Source organism: Lynx rufus, unplaced genomic scaffold (genome assembly GCF_022079265.1).
Source record: "Lynx rufus isolate CCGP_SWC_20201006 ecotype Redwood Valley unplaced genomic scaffold, mLynRuf1.p SCAF_5, whole genome shotgun sequence".
Taxonomy (NCBI): domain Eukaryota; kingdom Metazoa; phylum Chordata; class Mammalia; order Carnivora; family Felidae; genus Lynx; species Lynx rufus.
In genome coordinates this window covers 65,013,850-65,032,367 of record NW_025814867.1, presented here as the reverse complement: position 1 = coordinate 65,032,367, position 18,518 = coordinate 65,013,850, and the positions used below count along the sequence as shown (strand labels likewise).

General features: G+C 40.0%; 1 protein-coding gene across 2 annotated transcripts in view; it reads right to left on the bottom strand.

Annotated features, from left to right (window-relative positions):
- Nucleotides 1–1,439: 1,439 nt before the first annotated feature.
- Nucleotides 1,440–18,518, bottom strand: part of FNDC3B (fibronectin type III domain containing 3B) — a 361,487-nt gene continuing 344,408 nt past the window's right edge. For both annotated transcript variants that reach the window (XM_047099654.1, XM_047099655.1), the window contains exons 25-26: nt 16,506–16,633; nt 1,440–5,007 (exon numbers count right to left, since the gene is read on the bottom strand). In XM_047099654.1, coding sequence (XP_046955610.1) covers nt 4,696–5,007; nt 16,506–16,633 — 440 coding nt within the window. In that variant the 3' untranslated portion in view covers nt 1,440–4,695. The remainder of the gene's footprint in view (nt 5,008–16,505; nt 16,634–18,518) is intronic.

The window sequence follows — 18,518 nt, the reverse complement described above, 5'->3', positions numbered from 1 at the left end:
CCCATGTCGGGCTCTGTGCTGTCAGTTTAGAGCCTGGAGCCTGCATCGGATTCCGTGTCTCCCTCTCTCCCTGCCCCTCCCCCACTCACTCTCTCAAAAAATGAATAAACATTAAAAAAAAAATCACCAGCGCTCCGGAAATACACATTTTATTGGCCCAAAGTATGATGTGGGTGTAGGGGTTTTGAAAAGCACCGCAGGTGATATTACTGTGCAGCCCAGGCTGAGAAGAACCACCCAAGGATGCTCTGGCTGAGCCATTTCATTGACCATCTTTAGATCTTTCTTTTTGGCCTATGAGGCTCTCTAGGTAACACGCTTAATATTCTCCTGTATGCATATGTTCACTGAATCCCATTTCTGATATGGTACACACAACTTTACTCTCAGCTGTGGACTGCGTCTCCCAGGCTAGGGATTTCTATTTTACCTTTTGAGGAGAAACATACAGGCTTCTGCAGGGTTGCAGCTGTCCAACTGGAAACAACACAACACGGGAGGAATTTTATGGATCCAATGGCATTTGAAACAGGTTTCAACTAGTAGCATTTTAGGTTCCTTTCCCTGTTCATCACTTCAAAAGGACATGTTTCTGTCAATTTTTGAGCCTTCAGCGTATTCTGCATGTGAATTGAGGTGATGCTCAGTCCTCTCCTTGAGAAATTAGAATTCCAAAATTTTGGTGCTAGCAAGTGCTTTCCCATTCTTCCCAGTGTTGAGGGGAGTTGTGATTCAACAACAGTAACACTAACGACAACAAATCTTTACTAGATTTTCAGTGGAGTGTTAGGAGCATGCAAACTCTGACGTGTCCACTTTGTCACCTTTACTCACAGGAATGGCCATCACTCTTTATAACGCAGAGCTTATTTTCTTCTAGAAAGTTTTTCTGTACATTTTTTTTCCTCCAGAAATGAGAAAGATACTAGCGATTCCTAGCAAAACCATCTGAACATAAGGAAACCATGGCCATAGCAGGGGCACTGTGCTTTATTGCTGTTGTTGTTGTTGAATGAGACCCAGGGGAGGGAAGATGGAAGTCAAAACCCTGGGAGTTCGTCTTGGAGAGAGAGCATTCTGGGTCTCCGTGCGTACAGAGATAGACCTGGGCCCCTAAGGTTTGGCATTTAGATAACAGGTAAGGGACACAGACTCTGACAAGGAATTAACTGGCAGCCCCCGGGCCTGTATTGTCCATAATCACATTTTAGCTGTCCCATACAGGGAAATCTGAATCGTTAGCTTCTTTTGAGACATTAGCACATGTGATTATGGCCTGTGATCTTGCAGGACCTTGGGTGCCACTGCTCTTTTGGATGCCACCTGGGTGGCCTCGAAAGGCATTTGACTGTGCAACTTTGGGGATGTGGTTTAAGTTTTTAAAAAGTAACAACAACAACAAAAGCAATCCTATTCATGGCAGAAAAACCCTACTTACGTCAGAAAGAATTAAAACATTTATTGGGCATAAATATATTACATATACACTACAGATACAGTTAGGTATTACATATAGCATAGTATTTGCAAAATCTATACATTAAAATTGATATGGCAGTTTTAATACAATGTGTATGAAATAGTCTAAAATTTACAATACAGGAAAACAAGATTATTTTTTTTTTTCTCCTAGAGTTGAAAACCTTGGAATGTATGTCCAACAGTGAGGTAAAACATTTTGTCTTTCAATTTAAAGAACTGTGCAAGGATAACATTCAAACACATTCAATTAGGGCACTTCTCAATTTTGACAGGAATACTGATTTACTGTAGCCAACAAAACACAGTTAGAAAATGCCAACAATCTCAAGTTGATAAGAACAAGGCAGATAATATGAAAAAAATCTTTTAAAAAAGTTTTCTCTTTAAACAGTTTCTTTGAGGACAAAGGGCAGTTTGCATTACATGACTGGAATTTCTTGTGCCAGGGAGGAATCTGACATACAGAGCATCGGGAATCGGCCACTCACTCATTCGTACGTATTGCAAAAGGGCAAGAGAAATAAGGTCGATATAACACTTTATTTTATTGTTCGTGTGTAACGGCAATACACATATAGTTATATACTGATGTCACAAATACGTATTTGTGATAGAAAACAGAGCCAGATGGAGTAATAATTTTTGGACTGACGGGGTTATAATGGACACCAAATCACGAAGAACAATAAAATAAAGTGCCGCCAGCTGGTATTTCACCCACTTCAGCTTTCTGGTGGTTCAACAGGATGACAATCTCAAAAAAGATAAAGTACTCGTAGCAGTCTTGGCCTTAAGTATTCTTTCATTTAAAACATTTCAACCAATTCAGAGAATTTCTTTATAGCAGCAGTTCTGAAGTGTTTCCAAAAAGGGACCTCCCCCCCCCACCTGGCAAACAGGGTTTTTGAACACACTTAACTCTTCATTTCATGCAGGTGTTTTGGGGGGAGAAGGTGTGTTTTAAGCAATGGTCTCCGGAAACGCAGATGCCACGGTAGAGTGGGTCATAACACATACTTAAGCAGAGGGCTGAGTTTTGGAAGGCCAGAACTTTGGCAAAAATATATTTACCTTGATGCCATCACTTTGCAAGGCTAATTAAACTAATTATTACAGTCAATAACAAAATACAAAACTCTCTAGTACTTACTACATCAATATAGGCACACAGAGTAATTCATTGATCTCAGCACTTTCTTTCAAGAGATGATTATGGTTTTTTGGGTACATGTAAACGTTTCAATCTCTGATAATGGATTTTTTTTTTTTTGGCATTTAATGCACTAGATGCTCTTCTCTTTAAAAACACAAGAAAATGTCAGAAGATTGATAATAATACTACAGATGTTGCCAAGGTACAGGACTGACCTAAAAATTACAAAAGTATAAAACACAAAATAACATGCTACAAGGGGAAATTAGTACATAAGTACATTTAAAAAATTTTACAATAAATAAAGATTGCACTGTAATTGGCATTTAAAGTACTGTATGCAGAATATAGTATAAATAAACCAAAAACAAAATAATGTTGGTTTCCCCATGACTTTGGTATGGGAATATTATAAGCTAGTACAGGATACTGCATCTTAAGACAACATAGACCAAGCACAAAATCGCTATGATCAAGAAAAACCAAGTAGCAAAAATATACAAAAACAGAAGCAGGGGGATACACTGTGTCTGTTGCACCCTTTTGGAATATATTTATTTGCACCTCCAACTCTTAAATGTCCCTGAGGTACGCGAACATTATGGACTTCATATAAATAATCCAATGACTTTGGGTTAAACTTGATTATCTCATGACTCAGAATAAACATGCAAGAGTAACACTTTGCACTCCAATAGCACCTGTTGATCAAGGATCTCAAAGCACTTACAAACATTAGAATCCCCATTTCATTTTATTTCATTTTATTTTTAATGCACGGGAAACTGAGGCACAGAGAGGTAAAGTGACGTGTTCAGGTCACGCAGCAAGTTAGTGACAGATCCAGGGAGAGAATCTAGGCTCCTTCACCCCCAAACACCCTGTGCTCACCACCAAATATCATTCCCTCTCCACACATGGCCAGGTCAAACCCACAAAAATAGGAACTACAAATTTAGATGACTCTCGTTTGGGTTTTACCAGTTTTCATCTGCTGTTAGATTAATATGATGTGCATTGAATCAAGGTATTGAAATTCGATCACTTCATTGATACCTCAAAGAACAGCCTAAAGGCAAATCTTTCCAAAACAACAAGCTGTAAGAAGACTGCTCACAATTAGTATGAATCATGGACAATGGGCAGAGGCACTAAACAGTCACCAGTTCTCGCCATATAACTCTGGTCAAACATAACAGAATATAATAACTCTAGTGATTAGATTAGAAGTAGTTCTACACAAAGACAAACAAACAAGTTAAAGCAGCTTTTAAAACAGCTGAACAAGGAAACAACTAACTATTGCACAATGCCCTCTTAAAATTACTGCTATGAATCGATGGGGTAAAAATCTACAATGCTCCATAATTTATAGGTGCATTTTGGTTACTTGATTTCTTAGACAGGCAGCTCATAGTGTTAAAATCAGAAGAAATACAGATTATTAAAACATTTTAGATTAAAGTACACATTTTGATTCAAATGAGCTAAACACAGTTAAACAACTGAGTGACAAAAGGGTTGTTTAGGGCAGCCTTATCTGAGCGAACACATCTTCTGTACGTTGTTGTTGCCGTTGTAGTTGTGTGCTAATACTCTGACAACACTGGAATCCTAGACCTGTAACTACACACACTGTGATTCATGTTCACAGATATCGATGATCAAGACAAAAGAAGTGACTGGTGAATATAAATTACTAAACTGTAACATGGAAGAAAAAAAAACAACCAACCAAAGGCTTGCAAAAGACATCAGTGAAAACAGAATAAAGGTAAATCTGAAGATAAAAGAAAACATTTGAAAGCTAGCTTTTGGTATCCGGTTTGCTTTTCTTTAAAAAAAAAAAAAAAAATCCAGTTTAGTCTCTTCCTAGTTTTGCATTTCAAAAAGGTGCACCAAAACACTGATATTTTTTTTTTCCTAGCTAAATCTGTAAAACAAGAGAAGTATATAAATCAAAGAACAGAAGGGCTTAAAAAGGGGAGTATCTGAATAAATGTGTGTATTAAAATGTGTAGCATTAATTAAATTCATACCTCTAGTTTTGTTGGGTTTGTTTACTTCATTAAGAAGTACTGTAATATAAAGGCAAACAAAATGGACAAAGTTGCAAAGCCAACCACAATGAGGGCTGCAAACTGTTCGTCAGTAGGCATCATGCTCTTCATTCTGGGATCGTCTATGCTCCCCGTGTCCCCTGTGAGCATGACCTCGCTTCGCTGTAATACAAAAGCCGCAGAGGGACTGAAAGCTCCGCTTAGCTCCTGAGAGGTGTCTACACAGCGACGGCACACGCACACGCGGAACCTGTAGTCTGTGTTGGTCTGGAGGCCTGAGATCTGGAATGTTGCTTCTTCTCCCTTGTATACCTTCCAGGGAAAACGAAAAAGTCCTGGTCAGTTAATCTGTAACACTGTGGTCTTCTAAAGGAATAATCCTATAACGCTGGGGGCCTTGTGGACCTGGCTTTACGCCATAAAAACAAAAATGATGTAGACGGGTTATTTCTCCCAATCTGTATTTCATCCAACAGCAACAAAGGAAGGTGTTCTAACCCACTCTGAATAAACATAATATAAAATTCAGCGACTAGAATTGCAGCTGGCCTAAGTAATACATACGCATCTAAATTTTAATAAGCATTTAGGCTGTAAATTAGAAGATGACTTAATTCTTACAAAGAGCCCCAGATCTTGGTCCACAGAACAAATTAACATTTGCTGAAAGGAAACAATTAAAAAGTTGTAGAAACAATACAATGCAAAGTGTCAGTTGGATGATTTTTTGACAGTTGCATGCACCATATAACACTACCCCATTAAGATATCCTACTTCCACCTTCAAGAAGTACATCCTATTCTGGGGCCCCTGGGTGGCTCAGTCAGTTAAGCATCTGACTGCTGATCCCGGCTCAGGGCATGATCTCATGGTTCGTGAGTTCGAGCCCCAAATAGGACTCTGCACTGATGGGGTGGAGCCTGCATGGGATTGTTTCTCCTTCTCTTTCAAATAAATAAAAAGAAGTACACGCTATTCTGACTTGTTTCTGTAATTAGTTTGGCCTGCTCTAGAAGTTCATATAAATGGCACCCCACTTCACGCCCGCTCTTGTGCCTACAAGCTTCATCCAGGTTACGGATTCAGTAGTGTTCTATCACCTGTCTAGACCTCAATGTATCCATTCTCTTTATGATGGACATTTGCATTTTTTTCCCAGTTTGGAGCTTTTATATAATAAGGCTGCTATGAGCATCTGTGTACAAATCTTTGAGGACTTAAGTTTTTATTTTTCTGGAGTAAATACTTAGGAGAAGTGCTGGGTCACAGGAACATCTACATTTCACTTCATGAGAAATAGTTTTCCCAAGTGATTACATCACTTTGTACCTTCTGCCAGCAAAGTAGGAGAGTTCTGGTTGTACCCCATCCTCATCAACATTTGTTATTATTGGTCATTTATATTTTAGCCATTCTGATGGGTGATAATGCTATCTCATCTGCATTTGTCTGATGCCTAACGATGTTTCCTATATTTTCATCTGCTTATTGGTCATTCATATACCTTCTTTTGTGAAGAGTATGTTCAAGTCTTTTTGCCTGTTTTTAATTTACTTTTAGTTATTTGTAGGAGCTCTTCTTTTAAAAAATTTTTTTTAAATGTTTATTTATTTTTGAAAGAGAGACACAGAGTGTGAGCAGGGGAGGGGCAGAGAGAGAGAGAGGGAGATACAGAATCTGAAGCAGGCTCCAGGCTCTGAGCTGTTAGCACAGAGCCTGATGCGGGGTTCGAACCCATGAACCGTGAGATCATGACCTGAGCTGAAGTCGAACGCTTAACTGACTGAGCCACCCAGGTGCCCCTGTAGGAGCTATTTTTATCATCTGGATATAAATCCTTGGCCAGATACATCTTACAAATATTTTCTCCTAGTTTTGTGGGAGGTATGTGCCTAATTGTTTTCTTGAAAAAAATTTTTTTCTACACACTCCAATTTATCACAAATTAACATTTAAGTAATTCAGTGGTCCATCTGGTCATACAGACAGTAAACACAAGACAATCTGTTTTTTTCCATTAAGGACCTGGGAAATTTTCTTCCCCTTTGTTAACTCTAATACAATCACCACGAGGCTTACCATTAAAGGGACCTGAAAACTACCAGTCTACTTAGAGAACTCTTGGAGGAAGGGAGATCTCACAAGGCTCTTTTATCAAAGTGATAGCCTCAAACTTAAAGAAAATGATGATCACATTAAAATTACATAAAAATTCATGGCTTACATTACAATCAATGAATTGAGATAGGAAAAAAAGTACCTGGAACTCAAGCAAATCAGTAAGAGATTTGGCTGATGAACAAGAAAGTAAAATTAACTGAATCTTTCCTGTATGAATGGCACTGAGGATTGATAAAGCACTTAAAATATGCCTTGTACATAGCACTGCACAGGAAAAGGAAGCTATTACACCAACAACTCCAAATATATTATTAAAACACAGCAATTAAAAGTGATAATCATAAGCATTTTCAACCTAGCTACAGGCTAACTTAGTAAAGCTGTCGTTTTTGCCCATCAATACAAATCCCCTAGAAAATAAAAAGTATTTCCAATGTTCTCAACGTTGTCTGAAACACTTATCAGCTACAGAGTTAGTGGGGATCTACAAATGTTGAGTGTTTTCAAAAATTTTTTTTTAAATGTTTATTTTTGAGAGAGAGAGAGAAAGAGAGAGAGAGAGAGAGAGAGACTACGAGTGGGGAAGGGCAGAGAGAGAGGGGGCACAGAATCCGAAGCAGGCTCCAGGTTCTGAGCTGTCAGCACAGAGCCTGGTGTGGGGCTCGAACTCACAGGCTGTGAGATCATGACCTGAGCTGAAGCTTGGAAGCTCAACCAACTGAGGCACCCAGGCGCCTCCAAATGTTGAGTGTTTTTAAAGCCTGGTGTATCAACTTCTACCAATTACCAAGAAATAGGACCTACCATCAGTGAACACAAGTATACTGGCCATGCATTTAGTGTTGGGCAAACAAAGACAGTAAAAGGATCTCACGGTTTAGAAAAGGGAACCAACTACCAATGTTCACTTGATATTTAGCCTTTACAAAATTTTTTTGGGGGGCATCTGGGTTGCTCAGTCAGTTGGTTAAGGGTCTGACTTTGGCTCAGGTCACGATCTCACAGTTTGTGAGTTTGAGCCCTGCATCAGGCTCTGTACCGACAGCTCAGAGCCTGGAGCCTGGTTCTGATTCTGTGTCTCCCTCTCTCTCTCTGCCCCTCACCAGCTTGTACTCTGTCTCTCTCTCTCAAAAATAAATAGACATTAAAAAAAAATTTTTTTTAAAAGATCATAACCTGAGCTGAAGTCAGACGCTTAACCGACTGAGCTACCAAGGCACCCCAGATATTTAGCCTTTTTCTTAAGATTTTTCCTCCCTTGTTTTCAAACTTTACAATGTCTTATTTATTATACTTTTGTCTAATGACCAAGTGCCAGAAAACCAATTTTGTTTGTTTCTTACTACTATCCAGATTCATCATTGCTTTTGCTAGGCCTTTTGTAAGATTTTAAGCATGTTCTGGGGCGGCTGGGTGGCTCCGTTGGTTAAGCGTCTGACTTTGGCTCAGGTCAAGATCTTGCGGCTTGTGAGTTTGAGCCCCACGTCGGGCTCTGTGCTGACAGCTCAGAGCCTGGAGCCTGCTTCGGATTCTGTGTCTCCCTCTCTCTCTGCCCCTTCCCCAGCTCACCCTCTGTCTCTCTCTCTCTCTCTCTCTCTCAAAAATAAATTAACATTAAAAAAAACTAAAAAAAAAAAAAAAAGATTTTAAGCATGTTCCCCTTGGTGAGTTACTTACCTTATTTCTTTAAAGACTGTAGCAAGAGCATTAGCAACTGGAGTCATAGACAGAACTGGTTTGGAGCAACCAAGTATGAAAGGGCTGTAAGAAGAGCGCCCCCGTCTGGTACTAAGAGACCACTGAGGGAGAGGTCTCTCACTGCTCCAGTGATGATTTAGTTAAATGATGGTTTAAGAGGAGCTTGTTGTCATGGTGACTGCCCCGACCCACACACTGCCAGCTCTTCAGGAGTTCCAACTACACCCTGATGGAACTGTCTATGAATTATGTCCCAACATGTGGGTGGTCTCAAGGAAACAAATGGTGTACATGTTTTTTCATTAAAGAAATCTTTTAACTGTAATGTTCTTTACTTTCTTAATTGAGATTTAATCTCCTAAGTCTAAATGCTCAAGTTGGTATTTTCTGAGAAAAGCCTTTTCTTGGAAACTATGGAGACCATTCCTGGAGGGAATGATTTACAACCCACGGGACCAGTTTGATAAAGAAGGTCCTTCCACACTTGCCACCCAGCTCTGGTTTCTTATCTGCAACGTCCCAGTAAACAAGCCATTCTGATTCTGTGGTGAGAAGTTAGCACTGGGATGTTTACTGAATTGGAGAGAAGCTGTCATACAGCTTAGCTGTAAGATTTCCTGCTAGATCTGTTTTATTGAAGAGGCCGCTCCTCCTCTGAAGTATCTGTTGCCACTTACCACACACAGGTCGAAAGACTGTAGCTGTTGGAGCTCTTCTCCTCCGTGCAACCTGGGGAACTGGGAGGCAAGTGGGCCTTCCCTTCTCAAGCACAGGGACTGGAACCAGGATCCCAGGTCTAAATGCTCACTCCGTTACTTTCTAGGTTTGTGAACTTAGGCAACCGAACAGCTTTGAGCCTTAATTTCCTCACCTTTAACATGGGAATAGTAACAGTACCTAACCTAACTCTAAGGGGGGCTGAGGGTTAAAGAGAAACTGTATGTGAAGAATGCTTTGTGAGAACACGCTGCGGAAGGTAAGCCAACTTTATCCAGTTTAATCCTCCTGCTTAGAGATAAAGCAAGCGAGGATCTTCAGAAAGGCTGTTCATTTCTTAAGGATTCCTTGCAAAGATGAGATCCCACTCCTAAGTCAAATACCTCTGCTCACCACTGGAACCGCCCCAGCTCTGCCTGTGCCATTCCCTCTGGTAGAGATGCCACCACCTGCCCTCTGCTTTACTCCTCATCTAATGACTACAGTCTGCCATGAGGTCCAGCTCTCATGGCCTGACTCGGTCTTCCCAGACAGCCCCACTCTCTGTCTGGTGTTCCCATTAAACCCCTCCCAGATCACCCCATCCTGGTTCCTGCTGCCTCTGGAGGAAAACACTGCCTTTCCTTTATGCTGTATGGACAGCAATTCCTCCACTCAGTCTGTGCCAAGCAAAGGCTTGGGCAGCATTTCTGTGCTGTGGCCTCTTAATTTCTGCCTTCAAACAATGACCTCGTTGAAGGAAACCAGTTAATAACCTATCCCCACAGATGTTTTTGAGACTTTTGGAAACTGGATATAAATGTTCACTTCTATTTATTTAAATGAATTCTATGGCTTCCAGAATTTGCACAGCTAGAGCTTTGGAAGAAAGCTGGCCCAAAAGTAGATTTCATTTCTTAGGAACCCAATTCATGGAATCCTGAACAGAGACTTCATATATTCATTTTGATGGCTCTTCTCAACTCTAACTTTCTGGAATGAAGATCTCTGAAAATGTTTTTAGAAAGCAAAGGAATGCTACTTTTCTCATACCATTTGGCAAAAAGCTTTAGTGAAGGAAAAATGAATGTCTAATAGAAGGGAACTTCCTTAATGACGAATCCAATTAAAACTTAGGCCTTAATTTGTAAATGTTTTTCTTTTAGCCATTCTTGGTGTTTTAATTGGAACAGCTCCCCCCTTTTCAAGCATTGCCAACTCAAAAATCTTTTAAAAAATATGGTAAACATATTGAGTGTGGGACTGTGTTCTATTATCCACAGCAACCAGCACCATGGATAGCCTCAACTAAGTTGATGCTCAGTGAATGTTCTCTAATTAGAACTTTCAAATACTCAAGAGCAGATATTCTTACACCACACTGTTTGAAAAGAGGGGAGACTTAGCAGAAACAAGGAAACATTAAGTATTAGACACACAAACCACATAGCAACAGAAAAGAATTTTCAGTACAGGTGCAGCCATCATTGTAAAAAATGGAATCATTAACAGTAAGTTGTTTTTAGTGCATTAATAGAAACTATAGTTTCTAATATATTTTAGAAATAGTCAACGATGCTTATTAGGCCTTTTGGATTCTTATTTTATATTTTATTTTTAAGTAGGCTCCACACCCAACATGGGGTTTGAACTCACAGCCCCGAGATCAAGAGTTGCATACTCTAACCGACTGAGCCAGCCAGGTGCGCCGACTTTTGGATTCTTAGCTGAGGAAAAATGAAAACAATTCCAACACCCCATTTCCTGAGGACTCCGGTTCCTGAGGCTGGAGATAACTGATTTGTTTCTGTGTAAACAGTCACAGCCAGGGGATCACAAAACCACAAGTTCGTCCTATCCGTCACACAGCTGTGCCTCCACTGAAGTGACTTTTCCTGGGACTGCACAGCTCTCTGCATCAGGATGGCAGGCCTCGTGTCCCTTTATTTTCATTCATTTTGACAGGGGCACCATTATGGGCTTTTCCTCCTGCCTGAACCCAATTTAAAAGGCATAGCTCCATTTAAGATGGTCTTTATTGAAGTAACCAATCATAATATCTCAATAAGTATAGAAGCAATATTATTTTTATCAAGACTATTTCTGTTCTTGGTTTGATGTATAATAGATCTTAAAGTAATTTTGACCTTTATTCCAATCAGGAGGACCGAAAGTAATATTCAGATAACTGAAATGAACAATCTGTGCCCGTGAATTCAGAACATGCTCTGCAGTTGGATTCCTTGATCCCGGAGAGTCTCTGGGGAGGATCCCTGGAGGTCTGCACCTGGGCCAATGCTTGGGTCTCTACTAATACTGCCCCTCTCAAGAACTGCAAAGGGGGGCAGAGCTGCACAGCAGTGTCACTTATGTAGAGCGTTCTCATTACTGAAGGGCCTGAAGCTCACAATGGCCCCCAGTTAGAGGTTTAGAGTCCCTGCTTTTATAACAAAGTGGCCGAGGCTCAGTGAAGTGAATTAATTCTACTATCACAGGACTGTGGGATACTCTCCAGCTCAAGAGGGAACCCACCAACCTGCAAGCCTCCTTTGTAGAGGGTGCAGTGCTGGGCAGGCGTTGTTGTCCCTGAGCTGAAGAGGACAGGTAAGGGTACTGTTGCTGAACTGCTTCTTGGGGGTCTGCTGTTCTCACCCCAATGGGCGTCTAAGCTCTGAGAGCACTGCCCACGCTCTTCTGTTCTATGTCGGCTCTCTCACGGTACAAAGTACCTAATAGTTTCTCAATAAACCAGGGTCCTAAACCTGGACTTCGCTGAACAGAATAAAAACTTGTCTCATGAATTTTTAAGTGGATGTGTGAGCATTTTTCTGATGGCCTCCATCAGATACTTAAAGGAACCTGTAAACCTAAAAAAGTTAATCCGTAAAATAAATGATGGCTTTTAAATGTCCCCATGTTGATCTATTATTTTGCTTTGGATTTGATCCTTTATTCAGGCAAAAATAAAGAGCTGTGTTAGGGAACTGAATTGAAAGCCATTAAAAAATATGTAGGCTCTAAGACTTTCAAATGTTGCCTTAAGAGCAGCTCTTTCCTCATAGTACCTGCTGTGATGCCATGAAGAACCAATGTTAAGTCCCAATACTACATTCTAAAACATGATAGAAAATGAAAATTTATTCAGAGATGCCACCAAATTAAATGTAAAGGTCCACAAATTTTGAGATGCTTTAAAGGTTTACTTAATGCAACAAATCTGAGCACCAAGAATATTAATGATTTGTCACAAATTTTTCCCTAACATGTAACAATGTGTTACAGCAGTTTGGTACTCTTTGCTCCTCTTCATGAAATATTTTTTTTAGGGGCTCCTGGGTGGCTCATCCGATTCTTAATTTCAGCTCAGGTCATGATCTCATGGTTTGTGAGTTCAAGCCCCAAGTCTGGCTTTGCATCATGCTGACAGTACAGAGCCTGCTTGGGATTCTCTCTCTCTCCTTCTCTTTCTGCCCCGTCCCTGTATGCTCTGAAAAATTTTTCTTGTAAAAATTATATAAAGTTTGGTAAAAATTTTTCATACTTCTGGGGTATGAATATGAATCATCTTGCTTTACATTTCTTATGCAGGTATCAAACTATGTTATATCTCGTGCAAAAAAAAAATCAGTCACCTGCGTATACATATAATTTTCATTCCTTTCCAGAATGCTTTATAATTAATACTGTCTGACAAGAAGTTTTAAGCTTCTTTGAAAAAACTTGTGCTTGGCATGTTTATTAATGGCAGGAAAGCCAAATCAATCTATGTATGCGTTCTAATACAGAGTAAAATTTTAGGTGAGGATTTACTCCTTTAAGAGACCATTTATAATTACAACCAACTGCTCACCTCCTATCTTGGTGGCTGAACAAAAGAAAGCTAATAAGCCAGAACCAAGGCAAAGTTAAAATCAATGTTTCAAGTGAAACATCAGAAAAAGCCTTGGTGTTTGCCATATCTGCCTGTATAACATAAGCCTGGGAAGCAGAAAGACACTCTCCTGTTACAGGTGATTTTTTTCACCTAAGTTACAAACCTTCTAAATCCACCCCATGCTGAAGCTTACTCTTACTACTACCCTGAGTATAAATAACACCATTCCTTTGAAACTGCCTCTTTCACGCAGGCAAGAAACATTTACTGAGTGCCTAACTACGTGCCAGTACTGAGAAATAACAAGGAGTAACACAAGCCCATACATTCATAGATCCTGTCTGGTTAGTGCTGGGATTGAGGTATCCAGAGTGCTCCCTAAGAGCACGGAGCTCTGCTGTGGTGTATGCTCGGCGAGAATTACCTCCCCTTTTCTTTTGCTTTGCTTCTATGTATTCAAAGCCTGTTATCTCCGGAGCACAATTATTTTAACCATTACTCTGCACCCATAATATAAATAGGTTTCATTTCCTATTTCATGTCCAGAAAAACTGAATGAAGTACTCAAAACATCATGTTTAAGTTAATGCTTATTGAACAGGGAGAAGCAAAAAAAAAAAAAAAAAAAAAAATCCAAAAAACCGCAGTACAAATTGTCCCTGACTCAACCGTGGCTTTTAACGCACCACGGCCCACCTTAATCATTTCTTGGTAAATGTAGTAAACACATGGTTATGTGAAGAATGCTAATCCCTATCTACTGAGCCTGCCCTAAAGTACGATGTTTTCATATATTTTCAACAAGAAACTTGCTTATAACTACAATAAGAAATGTATTCTGAGTTCTACACATGTGACTGCATATCCTATTAGGATTTATAAATCCATGGGTCTAAATATATAACATTAAACAAATAGCAGATTTAAAAACAATGTTTTTTTAATTTTACATATATATGTAGGCTTCATGACCAGTGCAGAGCCCAATGAGTGTGTTGAGTGGAACACACAGCCGTGAGATCACGACCAGAGCGGAGATCAAGAGTTGGTCACTTAACTGAATGAGCCACCCCTGTTAAAGATTTTATTTTATTTTTTTTATTTTTTATTTATTTTTTTTTAATTTTTTTTCAACGTTTTTATTTATTTTTGGGACAGAGAGAAACAGAGCATGAACGGGGGAGGGGCAGAGAGAGAGAGGGAGACACAGAATCGGAAACAGGCTCCAGGCTCTGAGCCATCCGCCTAGAGCCTGACGCGGGGCTCGAACTCCTGGACCGCGAGATCGTGACCTGGCTGAAGTCGGACGCTTAACCGACTGCGCCACCCAGGCGCCCCTAAAGATTTTATTTTTAAATAATCTCTACACCCCACGTGGGGCTCAAACTCACGACCCTGAAATCGAATTGCATGCTCTTCCAACTGAGTCAGCCAGGAACCCCAAACAAATAGCAGATTAGAAACAGCCACATTGCTGATAAAATCTAAATTACTGCATTGATTTACCCATGTTTTAGCAATGCTTGCGATGTATTGATCTTGATCAAATAATGCTGCCTTCTCAATGTAAAACAGCAATCCCTCTTTTAAGCAGCAGAAGATTTTTCTAAGAACAGGTGCAAAAGCATGGTACGGGAAATACAATGTTTTTAAAATAACAAGGACGAACATGCAATGAAGGTACTGTTGGGAAACAAATCATTCTCAAGTGTTAAATGATACGCTGTGAAATTCGGTATCATTTCATCTTTCACTGCTATGGAACAGGACAGTGCTGCTGGAGTTAAGATGACTGCAGTTAAGAGGGAAAAGCCCTCTGCCCTCTATCTGAGCTGAGACCCTGCAACCAATCCTATCTATCTGGTGAGCTCAAACAAACACAGAAAATTATTTAGTCTGAAATGGGATATGCTGTAAAGAATGAGATTGGAAAGTGAAATGATACAACAGTGTTTTCCTCTCTGTTTTCTAGTGTTTTGCTCTTAAAGAGGAATAATGGAAACCTTAATTATATCATCCACTGAGGTTAATCCATACTTACTAGTAAATGTCATAGTTTTTTGCAAAATGGGGCTCATCCTTTTATCTGATTCTTCATATTAACAAAGTACATGAAGTGCACCAAAATTTTCTCTGATCATCTTACACACTTGCAAGTATTCTTCATTATTGTATAAGGAATATTAGCCAGTAATTTAGCAAAAGCTCTGAATCAAATTACTTTCTACTTGCTTTGTGTATCTGGAGCCTCAAGAACTGAACAGAGGGGTCTTACAATTAGGCCAATGTTTTAGAAGACAGGTGACATTTATCTTCAAGTTTCTAAGTTTGATATACACGCATGCCTGCATTAAAAGCTCTGGGAAGGGGGCGCCTGGGTGGCGCAGTCGGTTAAGCGTCCGACTTCGGCCAGGTCACGATCTCGCGGTCCGTGAGTTCGAGCCCCGCGTCGGTCTCTGGGCTGATGGCTCAGAGCCTGGAGCCTGTTTCCGATTCTGTGTCTCCCTCTCTCTCTGCCCCTCCCCCGTTCATGCTCTGTCTCTCTCTGTCCCAAAAATAAATAAACGTTGAAAAAAAAAATTTAAAAAAAAAATAAAAAGCTCTGGGAAGGAATGGGCTTCACCTCTCCTCAGAGTAATGGGATCATATCCTGATTTCACAAAACAGTTATCAAGTTCCTGGAAACATTACGGAAACCGATGGAGTATCTGAATCATCTATGGATGATCTGAATCATCAGTATCTGCTGGTGGTATCAGTACCAGTGACTGACATTGTACAGTTGTGAAAGAACAAAGGATCGGTTATATTCCAATTACATTCTCTCTTGCATGGGTTTATCAGGTGATCTGTATAAGCCTTGCTAACTCAAGTTATGGTTCATGGACCAGCATCACGTGGGAGCTGGAACCCTCCCCCCCCACTAGTGAATCAGAATTTGCATTTTAACAGATTCCTAGGTGATTGCACATTTAAGGGTGACAAACAGTGACCTCGAGTTGCTGAATCACAGGCCTCAAGAGCTGCTAAGTCATGTACTTTATCCTTCTAACTTCTATAAAAAAAGGCAGACAGGACACAGGCTTCAGCAGTTAGGTTGAAACTACTCTCCCTCTGTAGTAAAGCCATTGGCACTTGGGTTTTCATTGCATACCGATTTTGACATTTGTAAACATCACTGCCGATATCAAATACAAATACAGAATTTAATATTCTTTGTAAGGTCATGCTTGAGAACTGAAAATTTAATGCCTCCACAGACAAAATGGAAACTAGGGCTTATATAAATGGGTATACACTAGGCAGTTTCTAGGATTGGCTGTAAGAAAACCCTGGCTCACCAGTCACTGAATCTTTCAAGGCTAGAGGTAGAGGCTTAGACTGAGAAGCTGCACACATGTCAAGCACGCCGGTTCTTACCTGTTTGTACTCAGATTCTCTTCCAACCAATACCTGCAGAATGTAGTTGACAGGGTCACCTTTCATCGGTGGTACCGTCTCCCATAAAATTTCACATGAATTTCCTTCCAACTGTGTGACTCGAGGTGCTGAAATACAGATCCACAGATCCAAGCTCAAAACCCAAAATCACAGTAACAGTCAACATTTTGGTAATACTGGAGCGGGAGAGTGCTTAGTGTCCGCTCTGAGAGGGGGGTTTATTGGCCCAACCTCCTACAAGACCTGCGGGGAGCCCTTTATAAAGAAAAGATCCTCCATGACTAGCAAGCCATTGATGAAAACTCCTTTGCTTATTATCCTATTAAAAACTGCTCAGCCTCCATTTGCAACTACGTGGATGGGGCTGGAGGGTATTACGCAAAGTGAAATTAGTCAGACAAAGACAAAAATCATATGACTTCACTCATATGAGGACTTTAAGAGACAAAACAGATGAACATAAGGAAGGGAAACAAAAATAATATAAAAACGGGGGGGGGGACAAAACAGAAGAGATTCATAAATATGGAGAACAAACAGAGGGTTACTGGAGGGGTTGTGGGAGGGGGGATGGGCTAAATGGCTAAGGGGCACTAAGGAATCTACTCCTGAAATCACTGTTGCACTATATGCTAATTTGGATGTAAATTAAAAAAAATAAAAAATAAAACACGTTAAAAAAAAAAAAGGCTTAGCCTGGATTGCATTTTTGTTCTTTTCCTTTCTTTTTTTTTTTTTAATTTTTTTTTAACGTTTATTTATTTATTTATTTATTTATTTTATTTTTTTTTTTCAACGTTTATTTATTTTTGGGACAGAGAGAGACAGAGCATGAACGGGGGAGGGGCAGAGAGAGAGGGAGACACAGAATCGGAAACAGGCTCCAGGCTCTGAGCCATCAGCCCAGAGCCCGACGCAGGGCTCGAACTCACGGACCGCGAGATCGTGACCTGGCTGAAGTCGGACGCTTAACCGACTGCGCCACCCAGGCGCCCCAACGTTTATTTGTTTTTGAGACAGAGAGAGACAGAGCATGAGCAGGGGAGGGTCAGAGAGAGAGGGAGACACAGAATCTGAAATGGGCTCCAAGCTCTGAGCTGTCAGCACAAAGCCCGACGCGGGGCTCGAACTCACGGACCGTGAGATCATGACCTGAGCCGAAGTTGGCCACTTAACCGACTGAGCCACCCAGGTGCCCCGCATTTTTGTTCTTTTTCAAATAGCTATTGAACACGTTGTAGGATTAGGCCCTGAGCTGGGTACTTTGGAGAATTCAAAACATGGACTATAAACCTTGCTTTCTAGGGAATTAAGACCTAGTTGAGGGAAGGGGAGAGCAAGGTTTGAGACAAATACAAAGAGAAATAAAATGTGAGCGAGTTCCAGGGGGAAGGTTTGAGGAGTGGGTGACATGTGAGCTTAAGTCCCAGAGAATGGTCAGCATTGTGAGAAAGCCTGTAAAAGTCAAGTTATCTCATATTTGTATATATTTTTTAGTACATTTTTCACCTACTGGACTCCTAATTCTGGCTTAAAGGAAAATTACATTAGTTTGCAGTAAAGCATGTAAAATGTTACAGAATTTTAAAATATTTTCTCATAGCCTATGCTATCTCTCTACAGCTTAATTCAATATCTGATATTTTTCTACGTTATAACTAGAACACATAACTCCTCTCTGAACCTCCTTATTCTTTAATTTGTAATTACATGAAATTAATTCTTTAGAGGTAGCTGTTTTTATTTGCATCTGTATAGTACTATTTCGGAAAAATAAAGGCTTTCTCAAAAATGAGTTGCAATTAATTGGCTAAAACCCTAATTAATTTATGGAAAAAATAAGGCTCTCCAGCTTATTATATTATAGCTATCTATCTATCTATCTATCTATATAGATATAGATATATATATATATATATCTATATCTATATAGATAGATATATTATATTTGGAGGACCAAATAGTTCTCCAGCTAAGGTAACAATTTCCTGA